General features: G+C 31.6%; 4 protein-coding genes across 4 annotated transcripts; 2 read left to right on the top strand and 2 right to left on the bottom strand.

The window, feature by feature from the left end:
* The first annotated feature begins 3,160 nt into the window (after window positions 1-3,160).
* Window positions 3,161-4,023, top strand: LOC101249407 (glycine-rich protein 2-like). The gene has a single exon (XM_004248612.5). The coding sequence runs from the start codon at window positions 3,248-3,250 to the stop codon at window positions 3,755-3,757; it is 510 nt and encodes a 169-aa protein (XP_004248660.1). The 5' UTR covers window positions 3,161-3,247; the 3' UTR covers window positions 3,758-4,023.
* Window positions 4,024-10,189: 6,166 nt separating this feature from the next.
* On the bottom strand, window positions 10,190-10,968 carry LOC138338931 (uncharacterized). Its single transcript, XM_069290018.1, has 2 exons — window positions 10,702-10,968; window positions 10,190-10,618 (listed from the first exon to the last, which is right to left on the bottom strand). Exons 1-2 carry the CDS (start codon window positions 10,966-10,968, stop codon window positions 10,190-10,192), a joined length of 696 nt encoding a protein of 231 aa, XP_069146119.1.
* A 915-nt stretch (window positions 10,969-11,883) lies between these two features.
* LOC101249686 (uncharacterized) lies at window positions 11,884-13,693 on the bottom strand. Its single transcript, XM_004248613.5, has 2 exons — window positions 12,957-13,693; window positions 11,884-12,877 (listed from the first exon to the last, which is right to left on the bottom strand). The coding sequence occupies exons 1-2, from the start codon at window positions 13,144-13,146 to the stop codon at window positions 12,111-12,113; spliced, it is 957 nt and encodes a 318-aa protein (XP_004248661.1). The 5' UTR covers window positions 13,147-13,693; the 3' UTR covers window positions 11,884-12,110.
* A 718-nt stretch (window positions 13,694-14,411) lies between these two features.
* On the top strand, window positions 14,412-15,144 carry LOC101249967 (dirigent protein 22). The gene has a single exon (XM_004248614.5). It carries the CDS (start codon window positions 14,458-14,460, stop codon window positions 15,010-15,012), a length of 555 nt encoding a protein of 184 aa, XP_004248662.1. The 5' UTR covers window positions 14,412-14,457; the 3' UTR covers window positions 15,013-15,144.
* The last annotated feature ends 5,661 nt before the right edge of the window (window positions 15,145-20,805 follow it).

The raw sequence follows: 20,805 nt of genomic DNA, 5'->3' as shown, positions 1-20,805 counted from the left end.
TATACAAACAACTCACATATACTCTTACTGTTACAAAATGAACATACATATATTCTTCATTTAACGGAGGTAAAAAAATTAGTTTTAGATTTATATTTTTACTTTTTTTTTTAAATAAACATTTATGGGTATATATGGTTCTTATAAAAAAGTTTAAGGTATATTTAATTTTTTTTTGTACATAAATCATTTTTAACTTCTTTGATTATCATTATTTGAGTTTCATATTCTTTTTTTTTTTTCATTCCTTAGTGTAAAGAAAAAAAATGAACTATTTTTTTGTGGCTATATTATAATTTTAAACTATTTTTTTATCTATATTGTAATTTAATTTTTGTACTTGAAGAAAAACATTTGATCATCTATGATAAGTTTTACAAGAATATTAGTGAAACATAAATCAATTTGACCATCAAATAATAAAATCTAAATTAGTCATTGAAACAAAAAAAGTTGTTTTAAAAAAAATATTTGAGAAGGATTAAATATACCATATGAGATTATATATTTTTTTAAAAAATATTAAACCAAAATTAATTTTCTTCATTTACGTTAAAGAAAAAAGGTATCTATGAACCATTATAAATACATAAGAATATATATGAGTCACTTTCATAAAAATGGATATAGCTCTAAATGACAAAGGCCATTTATTTAGTTATTTGATACTTCACCTGTCAATGATTTATGTGGTACAACTTCAAATTTCGAGAGCAATTCATTTAATTTAGGGAAAATTGTATATAATAGCAAACTAATAACCTAAAATAAATAGAGTAGCTAGGGTTTGATTTAATTGTGCTCCATAGCAAACGTTTGCAAAAAAAATGCCAGACGCCTCTCTCCCAAATATCTCGCTCGCCACTCTCCTCCATTCTCTCGCTCGCTTCCTCACTTTTTATACAAACACAAGTGTAAAAAAATTGTTTCTAATTGTATAAAGTAGAAAAAATTGTATAAATACATATATTTTTGTTCCCCTCTCTCCCCTCTTCCAGATATCGCTCGCCATTCTCCCAAATCTTGCTCGCCACCCTCGCCTTTCTCACTTATACAAACAGAAGCGAAATGTATAAATTGCATTTATGTTTGTATAAAGCGTGAGAAAATTGTATATACACATGCAAGTGCTTATATTTCGTTCTATACACTTATAATTATACAATAAAAATACTCCCTTGCCCAGTTTCTTTTGCCTTTCTCTCTTTCTCATTTAATACAATTTTCAGATTGTATCTAATTTCTCTCTTTCTCATTTATACAATTCGATTCAATTATATATTCCTTGTCAAGTCTCTTTTGTCTTTCTCTCTTTCTCATTTTATACAATTCGATTCAATTATATATTCCTTGTCAAGTCTATTTTGTCTTTCTCTCTTTCTCATTTTATACAAATTCAAATTGTATATAATCGTTCTATACACTTATAATAATACAATTCGTTTTTATACAGTTCTCTGCCCAAGTGTCTTTATCTTTCTTGTTTTATACACTTCGTTTTATACAATTTGCTTCAACTGTATATGTATAGCGAATTATACAGTTTCTATGTTTGCTATAGCATACAAATATGAATTTTTTAATTGCTATATGTGAAAGTTGCCCTTTAATTTAACCGTGAATTTTGGCATAAAATTTTAGAAAAATAGAATTATATATACAATAATTGAATATAACAAAAGAAAAATTAACTTCTATTTTTGGCGAAAGAAGAAAATTAATGTAATTTGCCATAATAGTAGTGGCAAAAAGTAATGTATGAAAATAAAAATTATTTAATTATTTATAAAATAAAAGCTTGAAGAAATAAAAAACAAATACAATTAATTCTTTTTGTCAAAAAAATAAATTAATACAATTTGCCAAAATAGTAGTATGGCAAAAAGTAATGAGTGAAAATAGATATTATTAAATTATTTATCAAATAAAATCTTGAAAAAGTTAAACATATTTAATATTATTTCAGAAGTAGAATTAATATTAATATAATTTGCCAAAATTGTAATACGGCAAAAAGTAATAGATGAAAATGAACATTATTTAATTATGTATTAAATAAAATCTTGGAAAAAGTAAAAAAAAAATATTTAATATTATTTGAGGAATATAATTAATTATATTTTTGGTCAAAAACAAAATTAATATAATTTGCCAAAGTTATAGTATGACAAAAAGTAATGAATGAAAATGAACATTATTTAATTATTCATCAAATAAAATCTTGAAAAAAAGTGGATAAAAAACATTTAATATAATTCAGAAATGGAGTTAATTATTTTTTTTGGTAAAAAAAATTAATATAATTTGCCAACATTGCAGGCCGAAAGTAATAAATGAAAATGAACATTATTTTGTCATGTATCAAACAAAATTTTGAAAAAAGTGAAAAAAGATAATTAATATTATTTCATAATAGAATTAATTATTTTGGTAAAAAAAATTTAATATAATTTGTCAAAATTGTACTATGGAAAAAAATAATGAATGAAAATGAAAACTATTTAATGAAAAAGGTGAAAAAAATATTTAATATTATTTCAAAAATAGAATTAATAATTATTTTTGGGTCAAAAAAACAATTAATATAATTTGTCAAAATTGTACTATTGAGAAAAATAATGAATGAAAGTGAAAACTATTTAATGAAAAAGGTGAAAAAAATATTTAATATTATTTCGAAAATAGAATTAATAATTATTTTTGGGTCAAAAGACACAATTAATATAATTTGCCAAAATTGTTGTATGCAAAAAATAATAAATGAGAATGGACATTATTTTGATTCTGTATCAAATAAAATTTTGAATAAAATGAAAAAAGATATTTAATATTATATGAGAAGAATTAATTATTTTTTTTGGTCAAAGAAAATTTAATATAATTTGCCAAAATTATAGTAAAGTAAAAAATAATGAATGAAAAATGAACATTATTCAATTTAATTTTGAAGAAAGTGAAAAAAACATTTAATATTATATTAAAAATAAAATTCATATTATTTTTGGTTAAAAGAATAATTAATATGATTTGCCATTATAATAATAATATGGCAAAAAGTTATAAATGAAACGAGACATTATTTATTTATTTATTAATTAAAAGTAAAACATATTTAATTTTCATGTCTTTACTCGTCCCTATAAATAAGCTTCACTCTGGAACATTGAAAACTCACAAGTCACAACACCAAAAGAGTAAAAAAAAGAGTTTTTGCCTTGTTTTAGGGATTTTCTGTGAGGTTGTAGCTATGGCGTCCGAGGGTAATAAGGGTCAAAGGCAAAAGGGTACTGTTAAATGGTTTAGCGATCAGAAAGGTTTTGGTTTTGTTACTCCAAATGATGGCGGACCGGAGCTATTCGTTCACCAATCGGGGATTCGGTCCGAGGGGTTCCGCAGCTTGGCAGATGGAGAACCTGTGGAATTTGAGGTTGAATCCGGTAACGATGGCCGTACGAAGGCCGTCGATGTTACCGGTCCTGATGGTGCTCCTGTTAAGGGAGGATCTCGTGACGCTGGTGGCGACCGCTATGGTGGAGGCGGGAGGTATGGCGGTGGTTACGGCGGGAGGTATGGTGGTGGCGGCGGTGGAGGAGGGAACTGTTACAAGTGTGGTGAGGAGGGGCACTTTGCACGAGAGTGCAGCCAAGGTGGCGGCGGCGGCGGAGGACGTTATGGTGGTAGCGGCAGTGGATCATGCTACAAGTGCGGGCAGGAAGGGCACTTTGCTCGTGAATGCACCAACAGCAGCAACCGCTGAAGATTGGTGGTGTGATGTTGCACTCTTTTTATTTATGTTTATTTTATGTTGAATTTTGAATTTTGTTGACAGGAAGCAACCATTTACTATTTTTGAATGATCATCGATCACGATAATTAGTATGTGGTTCATTCCCTTGCTATTTTATGTTTATTAGGATAGTAGTACTTTTTATTTTGAATATTTTGACAATGTAGCTTATATACTACATGTATTTTGAAATATTATGATTAATAATAAAGTACTTAAATGTCTTTTTATGCAAAGTATTTAACTTATGATCTATGAATGGTTTTTGTGGAAATGTTTAGATATATATATATAATTTAATTTTTTTTTTGTAAGTTTCATGGGAAATTTGACCAATTTATAAGTAGATTTGAGTCTAAATTGGGACTAGATTAACAAATCTCATGAATGGTTTAAAGTTTGGTTTCTTGTAATTCAGTGTCATGAGAAGTCCGTGTGGAGAAGTGATGTATTTTTATGGGTAGTTGTGATTTACAGTTCCAAGACTGTGTTGTCTTTACATCCCCTATGCTATTTTTTCTTTTAGTTGGTCATAATTTTTTATAGATTTTTTATTTATAAAAAGTGCTCTCTCTTTTTTCTTTGTAAAGTATCTTTGAAAAATGAAATAATATATGTGTAGTAATAAAAAGGAAATATTGAGACGAAAAAAGAAATTGTTTTCAATTACATTTACTATAAAGAAAAAAGAATATTTATATATTGAATAAGGGTATTTTTTTTAAAGTTGTATTCATTTAATAGGATAGTGATTTGATTTTCTTTTATCTTAAAAATTAATTGAGAAATATGTAAAAAATTATACCTATTATTTTATATTAAATATTTTATTTATTATTTTTAAATGTTGTTTTAGTAGTTTTAAGAAAATTATCTTAATAAATAATGCTTGATCACTTATATAATATGTAAAAAGTTAAAATTAAATTTGAACATAAAAAAAAATTACATATACCCCCACCCCGTAAACTGCTTGGTCCCGCATTAATTTTTAGATAACTCACTTCAATCTGCTCCACATGATTTTAAATTTGCTCCGTCTCCGCCCTGTATAGCCTAAACTCACCCAGCCCCGTGTCTATTCCACTCCATTGTCATCCCTATGACCCTATCTACCGTTGTTATGGGAAAAACTCCAACCTACTGCACAAATTTTACACTAAAGAAGAATCTTTTTTTCTCTTCATTATTATATTCTTATTTCTTATTTCGTTTATATTTTTATTTCATAGAACAATTTTTTTTCTAAAATATTCACCATATATGATTCAAATTATTTCTTTTTAAATCGTTTAATATAAAATTATTTTGTATCATAATTTCTTAAATACTATAAATTGTTTAGCAATTATTAAATTATACATTATAATAATGGATAATACAAATAAAAGTGAAATTATTAATGAAATATAATTAAATAAATATGCATAATTGAAAAAAATATTTTATATTATAAATAAATCTTTCAAGAGTACTACGTTGCTCCCATAAATGTAATATGGAGTTAAAATGAGTTTTTTCTCCTTTATTTTTTTATTTCAAGCTAGAAAGTATTGAAATTAATAATTTTTTATTCGCATCTCTGGCTGTTTTAAGGCTGATAAGCACAGATTTCAGACTCTGATCTAAAATGAAGCCCTTTACTTCATATCCTTTCTGTTTACAAGTTCATCAACACCTTTTCTTCCACATAAATATCAGGTATATATTGCTCGGTATTCTGATATTGTAAGTTGGACTACCGATCATGGGCTTAAGAGCCTAACATTAATTTTCCTAACAGTAAACAAATGGTTTTGCCAAGAAAAGGGAAACAACAAACCTAGACGTGGTTTGTTAAATGTGCACTAAAGTTTGTTTAACATATGGAAAATGGTTCACAAATATTCTCCTTCCACATTTTCGTCTAAAAATACCCTCAACCTTTATTTTTGGTGGAAGGATTGGTATATGAGGACTTCAATATCGATTTGGAATAATCAAACACCTATCTTGATCTCCAAGTTGAATTCACCAGGCATAGTTTTTACCCATATTATTGATATGTTTGTAAAGTATTTATTAAGAACCTGTGAGTAATAAGAACTCAACCATGGACAAAGCCATGAAGTTCTTCAACTGAGAATTGAGAGAAAAACAATACAGAAAGAAGATTGTAATTTTGTAAAATGATTCATTATTCATTCATTACTCATGAGATGCTTATATACATGTGTTTTAGATGAATCAACTAGTCTATTAGAGAAGGAAAATATCTAACTAACTAACTAATTAGTTATCTAACTAACTATGATGTCATTAACTACAAAATGGAATCTAACTAACTGAATGAAATAATTGATACACATGCTTTAATTATGATTGTCAATACTCCTCCTCAAGTTGGAGGTGATGATTTCACAGCCAACTTGTGCAAGATAGCTGAATGTTTGACGCCAGTGAGTGCCTTGTGGTAAGGATATCAACAAGTTTGTCACATGATGCAAAGAAATGAGCCCCTCCTGAAGCTTATTGCGTACGAAATGACAATCTACCACAATGTGTTTAGTTCTCTCATGAAACACAGGATTGCGAGCAATGTGGATAGCAGATTGACTATCACAATGAACACCAATAGGAGAAGAAATAGAAACAGTCAATTCAGTAAGCAACCTGTGAAGCCAAGTCAATTCTCCCACAACCTTTCTGAGTGATCTATACTCTGCTTCAGCTGATGATAGGGAAACAGTCTCTTGTTTCTTAGACTTCCAGTTGATGGGGCTATTTCCAACTAATACTAAATAGCCACTGACTGATCTCCTTGAGTCTGGACATGATGCCCAATCTGAATCACAAAATGCTTGAACTGTTCAGTCAGGGTCCTTAGACAAATGAACTCCTAAAGTAGTATCCTTTTTTAGGTATCTAAGTAGATGATAAGTTGCTTGTAGATGTGGAGCTCATGGATCCTACATGAATTGGATTAAGTGTTGTACACTGAAAGCTATATGTAATCTAATATTAGTTAAGAAATTTAACTTGCCTATCAACTTTCTATAGAAAGTGGGATCAGACAAAGGAGTTCCTTCCTTGGCTCTTAATTTAACAGTAGGATCTAAAGGGGAAGACAAAGGTGTATAATTGTAGCTTCATATTCTTTGAGCAAGTCTAAAATAAAATTTCTTTGAGAAATGAGTACTGTTGTATCAAGAATCTCCAAGCTCAGAAATAATGAAGTCTTCCAAGATCTTTGATTTTGAAAGTGTTGTCCAGGTACACTTTCAGTTGTGTAATCTCAGTTGTGTTTGTGCCTATCAGAACAACATTATCTGCATATACTGCAACAAACACTACCAAGGATCCATCCTTTCTGTAAAATAATGAGTGATCATAATGTGAATGTGAGTAGCCTCTGGATGACGATGCCTCAGTTAGTTTAGCATACCACTGCCTACTTGCCTGTTTAAGACCATAAAGTGACTTGTTTAGCTTACAGACCAGTCCTGTATTAGGCACCTCAAGGCCTGAAGGTATTTTCATATAGACTTCTTCATGAAGATCTCCATGAAGGAACACATTGTTAACATGAAGTTGAAACATGCCCCAACCTTTCTTTACAACACATGCTATTAAAGTTCTTACTGTAGTCATTTTAACCACAGGTGATTAGGTCTCAATATAGTCAATTCCAGCCTGTTGTGTATATCCTTTCACTACCAGTTGTGCCTTGAACCTTTCTATGCTTCCATCTGCTTTATGTTTAACTTTGTACACCCACCTACATCCAACTTCTTGTTTGTTTGGTGGTAAAACAACAAGATCCCAAGTATTATTAGCATACAATACTTCAAATTCTTGTGTCATGGACTTTTTCCATGCATGATTTAGTGATGCTTCCTCATATGATGATAGTTCACTATCATGACAACTATTCTCAACAAGTGACTGACTATTAGATGCAACGACTTCAGGAGATATATGGTGGTGTTTGGTAAATAGTGCAGTAAGAGACAAGTTAATGTTGAGTTGTGTGTTGGTGTTAGTTGATTTCAAGTTAGGAATGTTAACAATATAATCTTTCAAATATGATGGAATTTTATTTTCCCTATGAGACCTTCTCTGTACTATTGTAGAAGTATCATGTTGAGATGGTGTTGGAGATATAATGGCAATGGTAGAAGGTGTATTATGATTTTCAATAGTGCGATCAGGTAGATGAGAAGAAGTTGTATTAGTCACATTGTTACAATCATTTACATAATTTTTATATGAGTCCAATTCAGTATAATCAGGAGATGAAATAGACTTCAAAACAAAGAAAAAAATTACTTTCAGGTGATAAAGTAAAAGGAAAAACATGTTCATGAAAATCACATCCCTGGAGATATGTATCTTATTTGTAGCCAGATTCATTACCTTATAACCTTTTGTTCCAAAAAGATATCCCAAGAAAATATGTGGAGTGGTTCTTGGATCAAGCTTGTCTCTAAGTACTTTTGGGACAGTTGGATAACAAAGGCACCCAAAGGATCTAAGTTATCTATAGTTTGGTTTCTTTTTGTATAATATTTCATATGGACACTTATTTTTCAAATGACTTGAAAGAAGTCTATTAATAAGATGTGTAGCTGTCAGAACACATTCTCCCCAATACCTTATAGGTAGTTTAGATTGAAACAAAAGAGCTCTGGCTGTTTCCAACAAATATTTATGTTTTCTATCCACCACATTATTTTGTTGTGGTGTCTATGGACAAGTTTTCTGATGAATAATCCATTTGGATAAAAGAAATTGGCGTGTTTCATTACTAGTAAATTCTAACCCATTGTCTGTTCTAATGACTTTGACTGTGGTATTAAATTGGTTTTCCACCATAGTTATGAAATTTTTCAAAACCTGTAGATCATTGCTCTTGGTACTTAATAGATGTGTCCAAGTTGATCTGTTGCAATCATCTACTAATGTAATGAAATACTTGTAATTGTCATAGGTGGATACATGATATGGTCCCCATAAGTCAATGTGTAGTATTTCAAAAATGGATGTGGTTTGGCTTATGCTATGACTAAAAGGTAATCTCTGTTGCCTTTCCATTGGACAAATGTTGCAGGAAAAAGATTGTTTGGGAGAAAAAATGATTGGTATGTCAGTGATACTTTTCATTTTAACAAAAGGTACATGGCCAAGTCTATTGTGCCACAGTAAGTCTACATTATCTCCAGTAGTACTACAAGAGTTATGATCAGACAAAACATCAACATTATTGGAAGAAGATTTACACATAAGAGGAGCAGAATTAGAAATAGATTTGCAAACACCATGATATTTGTTTGTATTGAAAATGGACATTTTGCATTGATCTGTAGGACAAGAATTGGCAGAAAAGGAAGTCCATCCTTTATTTTTAATGGAACTAGAAAACAGACTATTATTAGAAAAACAACAACATATTTGACATGTATCAGAAGTCTCTAGGTATTTTGTGCATAAGAAGTAAAGCTCATTTTTACAATTACTAAGAACCTGAGGCCTGTGCACTAAAGGGGCCTACAACAGACACAATGCATTAGTGAACATGACTATGCATTTCATAGTAGTGGTCAGGGAATGAACTGAAATCAGATTATACTTAAAAGAAGGAACATATAATACTTGATGTAAAGTGATGTTAGATGTGACTGGTACAACTTCAAACTCTTTTACTTTAACTTTGTATCCATTTGGAAGTGAAACTTGTATATGAAAAGGTAAGGTTCTAATATTGATTAGAGAGTTTCTATTAAAGGTTATGTGGTTTGATGCTCCTGAGTCAATGATCCATAAATTAGCACTTGATTCAAAACATTTGCATGAAGGATTATCAAAATCAGTAGAGGAAGAACAAACCACAATACCTGCAAAATTCATTGATCCAGCAGCCACACTAGAAGCATTATTAGCATCAGCATCTTCTCCCACATTCTCATTCTGGAAATGTTGCAATAGGTTCATGATCTGTCCACATTGTTTCTTCGTGAAGTTAACATTCTGATGATTGTTACCTTGTGATTTTTCCTCTCCATTAGCTAACACCATATCATTTACAACACCATGTACATTTGCTACCACTCTCTTTCCTTTGTAATTTGGGCTTTGTTGTCTAAAATTCTGACCTCCATTCTAGTTCCCTGATCTATAATTTTAATTGTTAATGTTTTGAGGATACCTATGCAACTTGTAACACTCATCCTTGATGTTCCCAGTCCTTTTATAATAATCACATACTATGACATTTCTGCTGTCGCTACTGCTTGGGTAATAAATTTTTCCTAAACTATTATTCCTAGATGCATAGTTGTTCCCCCCTAAATTGTTATTAACACTAACATAATTTCCATAACCACTTGCATAACTGTGTCCTTGAAAATTTGTTCTAAAAAGCCTTTATCCATGACCTTTGTTATCAAGAACTTTTGCATTCAAAGAGACTGGATCTGTAGGCATTCGACCAATAGGCTTAAATTCTCTTTGTTTTTCTTGTTGGATCAACAATGAGAAAGCCTGACCCGTGGAAGGGAGTGGATTCATTATGAGAATATTTCCTCTCACCACTGTGTACACTTCATTTAATCCCATAAGGAACTGAATTAGACGCCTATCTTGCTCGGCCTTGTGCATACCATCCTTTGCACCACACACACAAACACAACTACAATGATTTTTCACATTCAAAGTGTTCAACTCTTCCCACAACTTCTTCATCCTTGTGTAATAGACAGTGATGTATAAAATTTCTTGTGTGAGTTCATTGATTTCCTTTTGGATTTGGTACAATTTTGCTCCATTGGTTTGATCATATCTATCTTCCAACTCCTTTCAAAGTTCAGCAGAATCATTTACATATTCCACACTGTCTGAAACTTCTTTGATTAATGAATTAGAATCCAAGATGTTACCATGTCATCACACCTCTTCCATTGACGTAATTGAGGTGAATTAGCATTTGGTTTCTCAAAACTTCCATCGATAAAACCCAATTTATTTTTCACTGATAAAACCCTCATGACACCTCTTCTCCAAGATCTATATCCTGTTCTATGAAACTGAACAGGGACAAGCATCATCCCTGGATTATCCGAGGGATGCACATACAAAGCACAATTAGTATCACTTCTAGATGTGTTAGTTCCCTCATATGTGGATGTATTATCTTCGATAGCCATTGATGTACACAACAAAACTTATTGTGAATTACTCGACAAGGAAAAGGAAAAGAAAATAGAGATGAAACTCAGAATAGAACTCAGCCATGGACGAAGGAGAGATCAATTAACCGTTGCTCTGATACAATATTAAGAACCTGTGAGCAATAAGAACTCAGCCATGGACGAAGCCATGAAGTTCTTCAACTAAGAATTGAGAGAAAAACAATACAGAAAGAAGATTGTAATTTTGCAAAATGATTCATTATTCATGAGATGCTTATATACATGTGTTTTAGATGAATCAACTAGTCTGTTAGAGAAGGAAAATATCTAACTAACTAACTAATTAGTTATCTAACTAACTATGATGTCATTAACTACAAAATGGAATCTAACTAACTGAATGAAATAATTGATACACATGCTTTAATTATGGTTGTTAATAATTGGTATTTGGTAATGCATAATTGAGTATATATTTGAATTCTATATATCCATGTTCGACTATTTAGGTTTGCTCAAGATGTGTCCAAGTATTGGATGGATTTACCGAGGTATGACAAAGAGTATATAAATGGTGTTCATTCTTTCTTGGACTTTGTTTACACTGTTGGAGATCCTCAAGGTGAAGAAGTCCAATGTCCTTGTGCAAAGTGTTGTAATATCCTTATGTATAGGAGGAATGTAATATATGATCATCTGATATGCTACAGATTTGTTGAAGGTTATACAAGATGGATTAATCATGGGTAAACATTTGTTCACATTCAGAGCTTCCCTTGCACGCATTCACAAAATCCTCCTCTATGAAGTCTGTTGAAAACATTTGTACCATAATCTCGAGAAATACGTTCTGTTATAAACAACCTTGCAAATGGTTGAATCCTTAGATCTTCAAGAGCTTAACAAACACAAGATCACGAAGAACGAATGCACAAACCAAACATGCAAATGATAATTCACATATTCTTAGTTACAGATACATAGTAGATGCAGACGCATTCAGACACCTAAATAAGGACTAAAAATTCAAACTAGCTACCTATGGCACAACAATTACCTCTTCAGCAACAAGAAGGATGCATTGCTTTCTGATCAAACTATGTACATAATTGAAATTCCCGAAACACATATTTATACTGGTAAACACATGTTGAGATTCAGAGCTTCCCTTCGATCCTTGCGTTTGTTAGACCAATGCACGCATCGACAAAATCTTCCTCTATGAAGTCTGATGAAAATATTTGTAATCGATCAGCATAACCTCGAGAAATACATTCCATTATAAACAACCTTGCATACGGATGAATCCTTTCGGTCACTGGTTTCACCCACAGTACTGGATTATCTGCCTGTGGTGTCACCGTGTTCTCCACCCTGTAAAAGAATTTCCGTGATGTTATTGGTGGTTGCTCACTCAAATACTTCATGTTGCTTTCGAATTTCTTTTCCGGTAAGTCAGTGTCTATCCAGTCATCTTTTAGGTAACACGAATTCCATAAAGGACTTCCTTGTCTAGGTTTAGGTGATTTTCCTGGTTTCCAAACACATATGATTCGTTTTGGCAACAACTCTGCAACAGTGTTGTTGAAAACATTGTCATGTTGGTGGATGAGAAACTCCCCTAGCTGAGCCTCCAAATACTTGTCGAAATTAGGTGGATCATCATGTCCAAACTCTGTACGGATTTCCAGGATTATTATCTCTGAATGTGTTTCAGACAGGAACTTCTTAACATCGTTGATAACAACATCAATGTGATAGCAAAGAAGGATGCCATGGCATACATGTCGATCTTCTTGAACACGAATGTCAAGAACACGAACACCAAGTACAAGTTGTTCATAAATAGACAATGATTGGCATTGTCCGAAAGGGCGAGAAATGAATGGGATTCCAATTTCATCAGTTGCAGAATCATGTGTACCTAGAAAGGTAACACATGAAAACATCAAATTATGAATCGTAAAAAAATTTAAATTTTGAATCTGCTTTTCGTCGCGTACCTGGCCAAACTATTTGATTCACATGAAGCTTTTCAGGACCAAGTGTTGACATCCAATTTTTTCTGTCCTGTACATTATAATCATAGCCAGGAAAATTGCATCCATTTTTCTCCTTGAGATCACACAGGTTTTTCTTCTGAGTATCGATAGCTTTTCGTCTTTCGATTTGTTTAGACACCTCGGCACCCATTTTGAGAATAATTTCTCAAGAAGAAGAAGAAGAAGAAGCAATATAGCACTTCCTCTTCTTCTGGATTTTCTTTCTTTCCTCTCTGTTTCTATACACTGAAAAAAAGATGAGTTTTTCTGCCTCTTAAATTATGCATTCGTAATAGCAAGGGTTAATACATAACCACCCTACCTATGGTTAGATTTTTCATTTAGACGACATAATTATGTTTTTTTTTCATTTGAACACTTCAATTTCTAATAAAATATTCAGTGGAAAATTTGATTTTGTTTTGATGTGTTTTATTCGTCTATTAGATAATTACCTTAATAACATAAAATATGTGATTTTCTTTAGTTATATACAATCGCCATAATAAGCTATAAAACCCAAAGGCAAGCGTGTTAGAGGTGTTTAATTGGAATAAAATTTAATTTAAATGTATAAATGAAATATTCTGATAAAACTTTTAGGGTTATTATGTATTAAAACTATTTTTAATAGTATATACATTGTTCTACAGGAACTTTCTTCAATTATTCACTTCCTTTTAGATATTTCTTGTTCCAGCATAATTATGTCAACATATAATATCCAATATATTTTGTGGTTGTAGAGTTGTGAGGGTACAAGTAGACTTTTCTCTTTTGTCACTTGTTTAGGTGATAATGGTGGGGTCCATTTTCTTGAATTATTGGTAGAGAGTCGTTATAGCTATTTTATTCATCATGTGGCTATAGACTATAGTCATCCTTATTTTATTATTTGGTTGACTATTCTTCAAGAATACAACTTTAAAATGTTGGTTATATAGCGACAATTGAGTTGAGGTAGGATAAGTACACCACTTGAAGAACATATACATATAAATGAATTTGATTATTGACTTAAAAAAAAGAGGGAAATTTTCAAAAATATATTGTTCAACGAAACATTATGTAAAAGTATTTAGACATAAATATAAACCAAATTTGAGTGTCATGATTATAAAATTACTTCGATTTATTTTTAATAAAAAATTTAATTTGAGATACAATTCAAATTTAGGCAGAAGTCAAACAAAAATAATACTAGCCGCCTGCAGCTTGCATCGAGCAGATTGATGTAATGCATATTTTTTTTAAAAAAAATTCCCACAAATCACAACACTCCTAAAAGTCAACTAACTTACATGAGTTACAACCTTCTCTATATTTTATTTACACTCTGAATACATTAATCTCTTTTTTTCTTTTGACTTTTTCAGCAACCAACGTCTACTTGTAATTACCATATATATATATATATATAGAATGTATATGCAATGTATTCATTATAGACAAAGGAAAAGAGATGGAAAAAACAAGTCTAATTATATTGCTTTGTTTTATTCTTATGTCAATGGTTCAAGGTGTTGTATTAGGACCCAAAGCTGTTGAAAAATGGTTCAAGGAACTTCCTCATGCAAAGCAAAAGGTAACTAAATTTCATTTCTATTTTCACGATATAACGAGTGGAAAAAATCCAACCGCAGTTCCAATAATCAAGTCAAAATCCCCAACTTTCTTTGGGTATGTTGCAATGATTGACGATCCATTGACGGTTGGACCCGAGGTCAACTCGACTATAGTGGGTCGAGCCCAAGGGATTTATGGTGGAGCCGGTCAAAAGGAGGCTGCCCTTCTTATGACCCTCAACTTTGTGTTCACAACTGGCAAGTATAATGGTAGCACGTTGAGTGTACTTGGTAGGAACCCCGCATTTCATAAGTATCGTGAAATGCCTATTGTTGGTGGTTCTGGAGTTTTTCGATTCGCTCAAGGAATCGCCACTGCAAAAACCTATTGGATGAATGCTACTGATGCTATTGTTGAGTACAATGTTATAGTCCTGCATTATGACGTTTGATATGCTTTGATTTTTTTTTATTTTCATTTGTAATTTCATGTTCACTATATTTTAATGTATATTTGAATATGTCAAGCTGAAACAAATGCTAAGCGAATTAAGGTTATCATAGATGGGAGTTATTGGCTAAAATCATTCAACTATGACTCATATATAATGTACATCCTTATATTATCTAAGTGAGCAAAAAACATTCTTATACTATTCAAAAAATAACAAGAATCAACCTTCAACCTATTTTTGTTAAGAAACTAATTGAAAATATTTTTTTTATTCGGTCACGTCTTGACCACGACGAGAAGATCAAAGTTACCTAAAAAGAATAAGAATATGGATAGAAAATGAATCTTGAATTTAAATTTCGTGTGTTGTTAGTTTATAGAGTATATTTGTTTGCATCATCAAGTAAATTGACTTGCACTAATACATAAATTTTGGAATATTCACGTTTCGAAGGTTAGACAGATTATGTAAAAAAATCATTTCAAATATTACATCCAACTATTTAAAGATTTTCTTTGGTAAAATATTGAGGGGTATATACTATATATACAATGTTCACATTTTATACAATGTACAGAAATGCTGGAAATTTAGTGAAATTACATAGGTGTGTTTAGTTATTAAAATGAAAAAAAATAATTGCTTTATTTAAAATTTTTAAAGTTGGAGTAGTATTTGTTTTTTCCAAAGAATATTTAGAATTTGAATATATTTTGTATGAATATAATTAAACCCTCAATTTCGAAAAATTAAAAAAATCACCTAACTTGATTAACTTAACCATGTGTACATATATTCATTCGATTCGATATATTTTTTTGTTGGAACATGAGTTTCTTAAAAAAAAGATAGACAAAAGGATGAATCTTGCAACTTTTTGAAAAATTCACGGATGTCTTTTGTTCATTAATTAGGTTTTGGTCATACTCCAGGAATGATTTTAGATATACTTTTCAAAACTATATAAAAAATTACTATTAAGTCATGATTTATCCTAACAATTTTTATTGAATGAAAGGACTTTTAATACACCAAATCTTCAAAATTAAGAAGTGGATGAACATATGGAAGAAATTGAACTACGTATCTAGGTGAAATTATTCATATAATGTGCTTCCCCCCCAACCCCTCCCCATTTCATTTATAAATAAATAATTCTATTTCCATATATAAGTCTGGTCAAAGGTGTTATAAACTTATAGCCTAATCAACCCCAAAGCTAACTCACGAGGGACGTTTGCTCAAGACATATTATTGTGACAATATTTATATTACTGCCGGTATGTCTTTACTTATCGAACAATCCTTAATGGATCTTCCACGTCTGTCCTGAGTACTAATATCGTTTTTTTACAAGAGGTAAGTGTCAAAAATACATCTTATATGTTTTTTTGTGAGCTTCATATTAAACTATTGGAAGTGTGAGTTTTGTATCTAATCTATCACTTATTAGTTTATAAAAACACCTTAGTTGTTTTTGTAATGTTGTCACGCCTCGAGTCTACATCCTGGGCGGGACTGACACTCAAAGACCATTGCTGGCCCTCAAGCGGATCCTTGGTCTAGCTTACTTAACTCAGCGAAATACTAAACTCAACTTGAACAAGAAGTAAGACATGTTTAAAGGAAAGTACTTCTTATAATATCTGGCCTTGACGGCACTCAAGTCTCAACTAGCAACAATAAACTCTCAACTGAAATACTAGTGTCTACGAAGCCTCTAACTTGACTGAAGAGGGATGTTGGACAGACCCTACAACATCCTAAAACTAAACTACTAAAAACAAAAGAAATGGATGTCCTCCGAAATGCAAAGAGGCTCACCTCTGACTTTGGAGCTCAATCTGGATCAACAAATGCCGCGTGCCGATCCTGGTTACATGTGTCTACATCATAAAATGATGCAGGTCAACTGACATCAGTACATTGAATGTACGAGTATGCGAGTTGAAAAACTAAACAAAACTTAGGTCTGAAATGGAGTAAGAATGAATACTTACCTTGACTCTGCTCAACTCATGATGTACTAACTCTTATCCAATATACGCAGTTAAAATAAATACAATATATTGTGTATAAAATATAATAACTGATGTATATAAAAATATATTTATCTGTTGGATATTCTCTAACTGACGACCATCACTTAAGAGCTACAGTGATGATACAACGGTCTACCGCACGTTGCCAGTGTATCCTATACCCGAACAAAGGTATAAGACTTGAACTGCCTAATGGATCCACTAGTAACTATGAAAAGGAGTTAACTAAAAAGTATGACTCTTGGCTACATGATTTATGGGGGCTGTGAGTTATTTAAATTCTCCCCCATATCGGTGCTCAATACTACTCCCATAATTATACTGGCTCTTATCTTTAAAAACATATTGTTTCTGTGGTTTGAGATTAGTGCTCAGAACTTAGCTTTTAAAAATCTCTCTTGAAAATCATAGTTTCCTCTTCCTTCTATTAAAACTAGCCATAGACTTTGTGGAAGTCTAGCTTCCCTTTCTTCTCAAAAGTTTGAAAATATTTTTTTTGTTTAAACTCTTAGGGACTACTTAGTTCCCTTGTAACTCTTGAGAAGTGAACTCAACTTGATACACTTTGCTTACTTGAAACTTAACCTTAGGAAATACTTAGTTCACTTATAGTTTTTGAGAAATGAAATCAACTCTTTACTTTTTCTAGACTTGACTCATAACTTCCTTGACTTTGATCTTACTTTCCTTCAATTGGATTATGGATTCAAGGATCATAATCTCATGTTTATGAATGATTTCATGATGTTTAGATGTACTCTACAGTGTTGGAATCATTTAGGAATGAAGAGTACATCACTTAGGAACTAGTACGAAAAGATAGGGAAAGAACAGGGTCTCAAGGGTCCTGACGCTCTAAGAGGCGGGGAGCACCATAGCCTGACGGACAGAGGCTGTCCTCAGGTGCTCTGAGAGGCACAACGCTCCAGATCCTGACGGACAGACTGTCTGAGGGGATATGGAGGCACGGCACCCCAGCATCTATCCAACGGGTTTTTCGACTTTCTTCTTCGTTTTTCACCTCTAAACCTTCCCTAAATCCCATGGATACCAACCCAAACTCTTAGGATCCCTAAATAACTCATTACACAATAGTTTAGACCCAAAAACAGTTCGAAAACATGAATTAAAACTAACAGAGATCAACAACAATTGAACCAATAAGAACTTCAAACTTTTTATCAAGAACTTCAAGATTTTCATTCAATTTAACTCTAAACTACTGTAATGAATCAAATTGGAGGGCAGGTGAAAGAACTCAACACCGGATGATCTCACATACCTTGTTAGGGGTCACCCTGACGAAATCCACGAACGAATTCTTGGCGTTCTTGCGTCTTCTTCTCCCTTCTACTCTTTTCTCCTTTATCTCAAAATCCTAGATTATTTTCTAAATGTGAAAACTGATTGGGATCAGCTTAGACGCCAAGTTATTACCCATAAAATGAAAATACCAATTAATTTAGCATAAGACTAAAACAACCTTAACAAATTCGAATTAGGAACTTTTCCTGCTCAACAACACAACTTTCGAAAGTCATATCTCCTCATATGACCTCGAAAATTTACAAACTTGACGTCGGTGGAAAGAACTTCCGACGAGATTTCCATCCATATAAAGAATTCACCCAAAATCAATCCAAAGTTGAAAGTTATGGCCGTTTGAAAATGACCAAAATTTACTTTTTAAATTTGAAAATTTTCCAGATGTCCCTACTTATTTCCAAATTTGATTATTCTTGTTCTTCTTAGCTTAACCCTTAGTTCATTCTAGAATACGAGACATTTCAAATGCACTCTCTTTTATTTGCAATAACCTTACTACATGACATTTCATATATATACATATATGGATAAAATGTTTCACCTTGACAAATATATTAATATAGTTAAAAGCTAAAGACTGAAATATTACTATCTCAAAATAAATAAATTATTTTTTTAAAAAAAATAATTAAATATTTTTCTCACCCCACTCCACCACCTCCCCCCCCCCCAAAAAAAAAAATTAAAAAAACATCTACCGCACCACATCTAACTCTCCGCTTTTAATTTTTTTTATATCTTTTACATTTTTTCTTTTGTGTTAAATATATCATATATTTTTAGGAAAACATTATTTTCTACTTGTGTGCTGAATATAAAAAAAATTATTTTTTTAAAGAAGTCATGCGGGAAGTAGAAAATGCTTTTTTAAAAAAATAAAAAAGAATAGCTAAATTATTATTTGAAGGGATCGGGGGGATGAATTAAGAATTTGTTTTTAAAAAAACTTTCATAAATGGAAATTTTTAAAAGAATATAGTGGGAGGGGGGGGGGGGGGAGTGAGTATGGTGAGAAGAATTGGTAGAGTGAGGTAAAAAAATATTTTATATTTTATTCTATAGATATATTTTTTAGAATAGTAATATTTTAATCTTTAACTTCAATTAATACTTCTAATGTATCTATTTTTTTTGGTCATGGTGGAATGTTTAATCTATGTAAAGTGTGATGTGATATTTTTTTTAAAAAAAGGAGAGAGTCAATTACACACAACGCTAGGATGAGAGTAAATAAAAGAGGGAGGTATGCTTTTCAAACTAGTACTCTAATAGTTTAGGCATGAAACTCACATAAGGAAATAGTCTACGAGTGTTCTTTATTCTTATGATCTCTTTTTACTATGAAAGATGATGTCCTTTTCATTAGAGGAGAGTCTGCATGTGAGTACAGTCAAATTCACCAAATTTTATTTAAATATATATTTGTATAAGTAAATTTATTAAATATATACAAATATTCAAAATTCATTTACTATCACTTAAAATTATTATTATAAAAATGCTCAAATATATAAGCAGGTTCCTAAATTTGTTGGGTTTTTTCCCCGAGTTATCTTAACTAAGACATTTTCCTATTGAATCCTTGAACCACTAATAATTTGTTCCTTCTAAAAATTCTTGGCTGATGTGGAACCAAACTGATATCACGTCCTTTGAGCGCGTGCAAACGCTTTAAAGACGCTGATGTGGATCTTGAACCACCCACCGACGGTCTTCTTCCCCCTTTTAACCTCAATCTCTCCCTTTCTCTCTTATTTCTCCTCTTTTGTTTCTCTTCATCTTATTTCTCCTCTTTAGCTAATTAAATTATCTCTTTTTCATTGATTTCTTCTTAATCATCAAGTTCCAATGTCGAAGTTATCTTCTTCATCAATTTCTTTTTTCTTCAACTGCAAATGTGCTATGTCAATGTGGGGACGCTATGGAAATGAAGACCTCATGGAGACAATCCGATCCTGGACGTAGGTTCCTTTGTTGCAAAACTTCAAAGGTAATTTAAATTTATTTTTTTGTCCAATATAGTAAAGAATCACCTAATTTGTAATTCAATTTTTTCTTAATTTTATAGGCACGAGGTGGATGTGGATGGTATGATGATGAAATGCTGGGTCAAGCTAGGAGGGTGGTGATATGAGGTTTGTTGAAAAGAGTAAAAACATATGAACTGGAGAGGAATCGATCAAGAAAAGTATGGATTACATGCATTGTCGTAGGGGCAATACTGGCTACTTGAATTTATGTAACAAAATGATCTTAGTTGGTTCATTTGTCTTCTACTAGATTCCTTCGTAAAAGTATGTATGGTAGATTGTAGTGTTCTTTATGAATGCAATTTTGGTCGGCTTTTCAATTTTAATTAAATGCCTTGTATTTTTATTATAATGATTTAATTGAAGGAATGAAGACAATTATGTGTTAAAAG

This window comes from Solanum lycopersicum, chromosome 10 (genome assembly GCF_036512215.1).
Source record: "Solanum lycopersicum chromosome 10, SLM_r2.1".
NCBI classification, from domain to species: Eukaryota; Viridiplantae; Streptophyta; class Magnoliopsida; order Solanales; family Solanaceae; genus Solanum; species Solanum lycopersicum.
The sequence above is the reverse complement of the archived record's forward strand: the minus strand, read 5'-3'. Positions and strand labels throughout refer to the sequence as shown.

Coding starts and splice junctions, on each gene's coding strand:
- LOC101249407 (XM_004248612.5), top strand. CDS start 3,248: ATGGCGTCCGAGGGTAATAAGGGTCAAAGGCAAAAGGGTACTGTTAAA.
- LOC138338931 (XM_069290018.1), bottom strand. CDS start 10,968: ATGGCTATCGAAGATAATACATCCACATATGAGGGAACTAACACATCT. Junction 10,619..10,701: donor GGAAGAGGTGTGATGACATG/GTAACATCTTGG, acceptor GAACTTTGAAAG/GAGTTGGAAGATAGATATGA.
- LOC101249686 (XM_004248613.5), bottom strand. CDS start 13,146: ATGGGTGCCGAGGTGTCTAAACAAATCGAAAGACGAAAAGCTATCGAT. Junction 12,878..12,956: donor GAATCAAATAGTTTGGCCAG/GTACGCGACGAA, acceptor TTACCTTTCTAG/GTACACATGATTCTGCAACT.
- LOC101249967 (XM_004248614.5), top strand. CDS start 14,458: ATGGAAAAAACAAGTCTAATTATATTGCTTTGTTTTATTCTTATGTCA.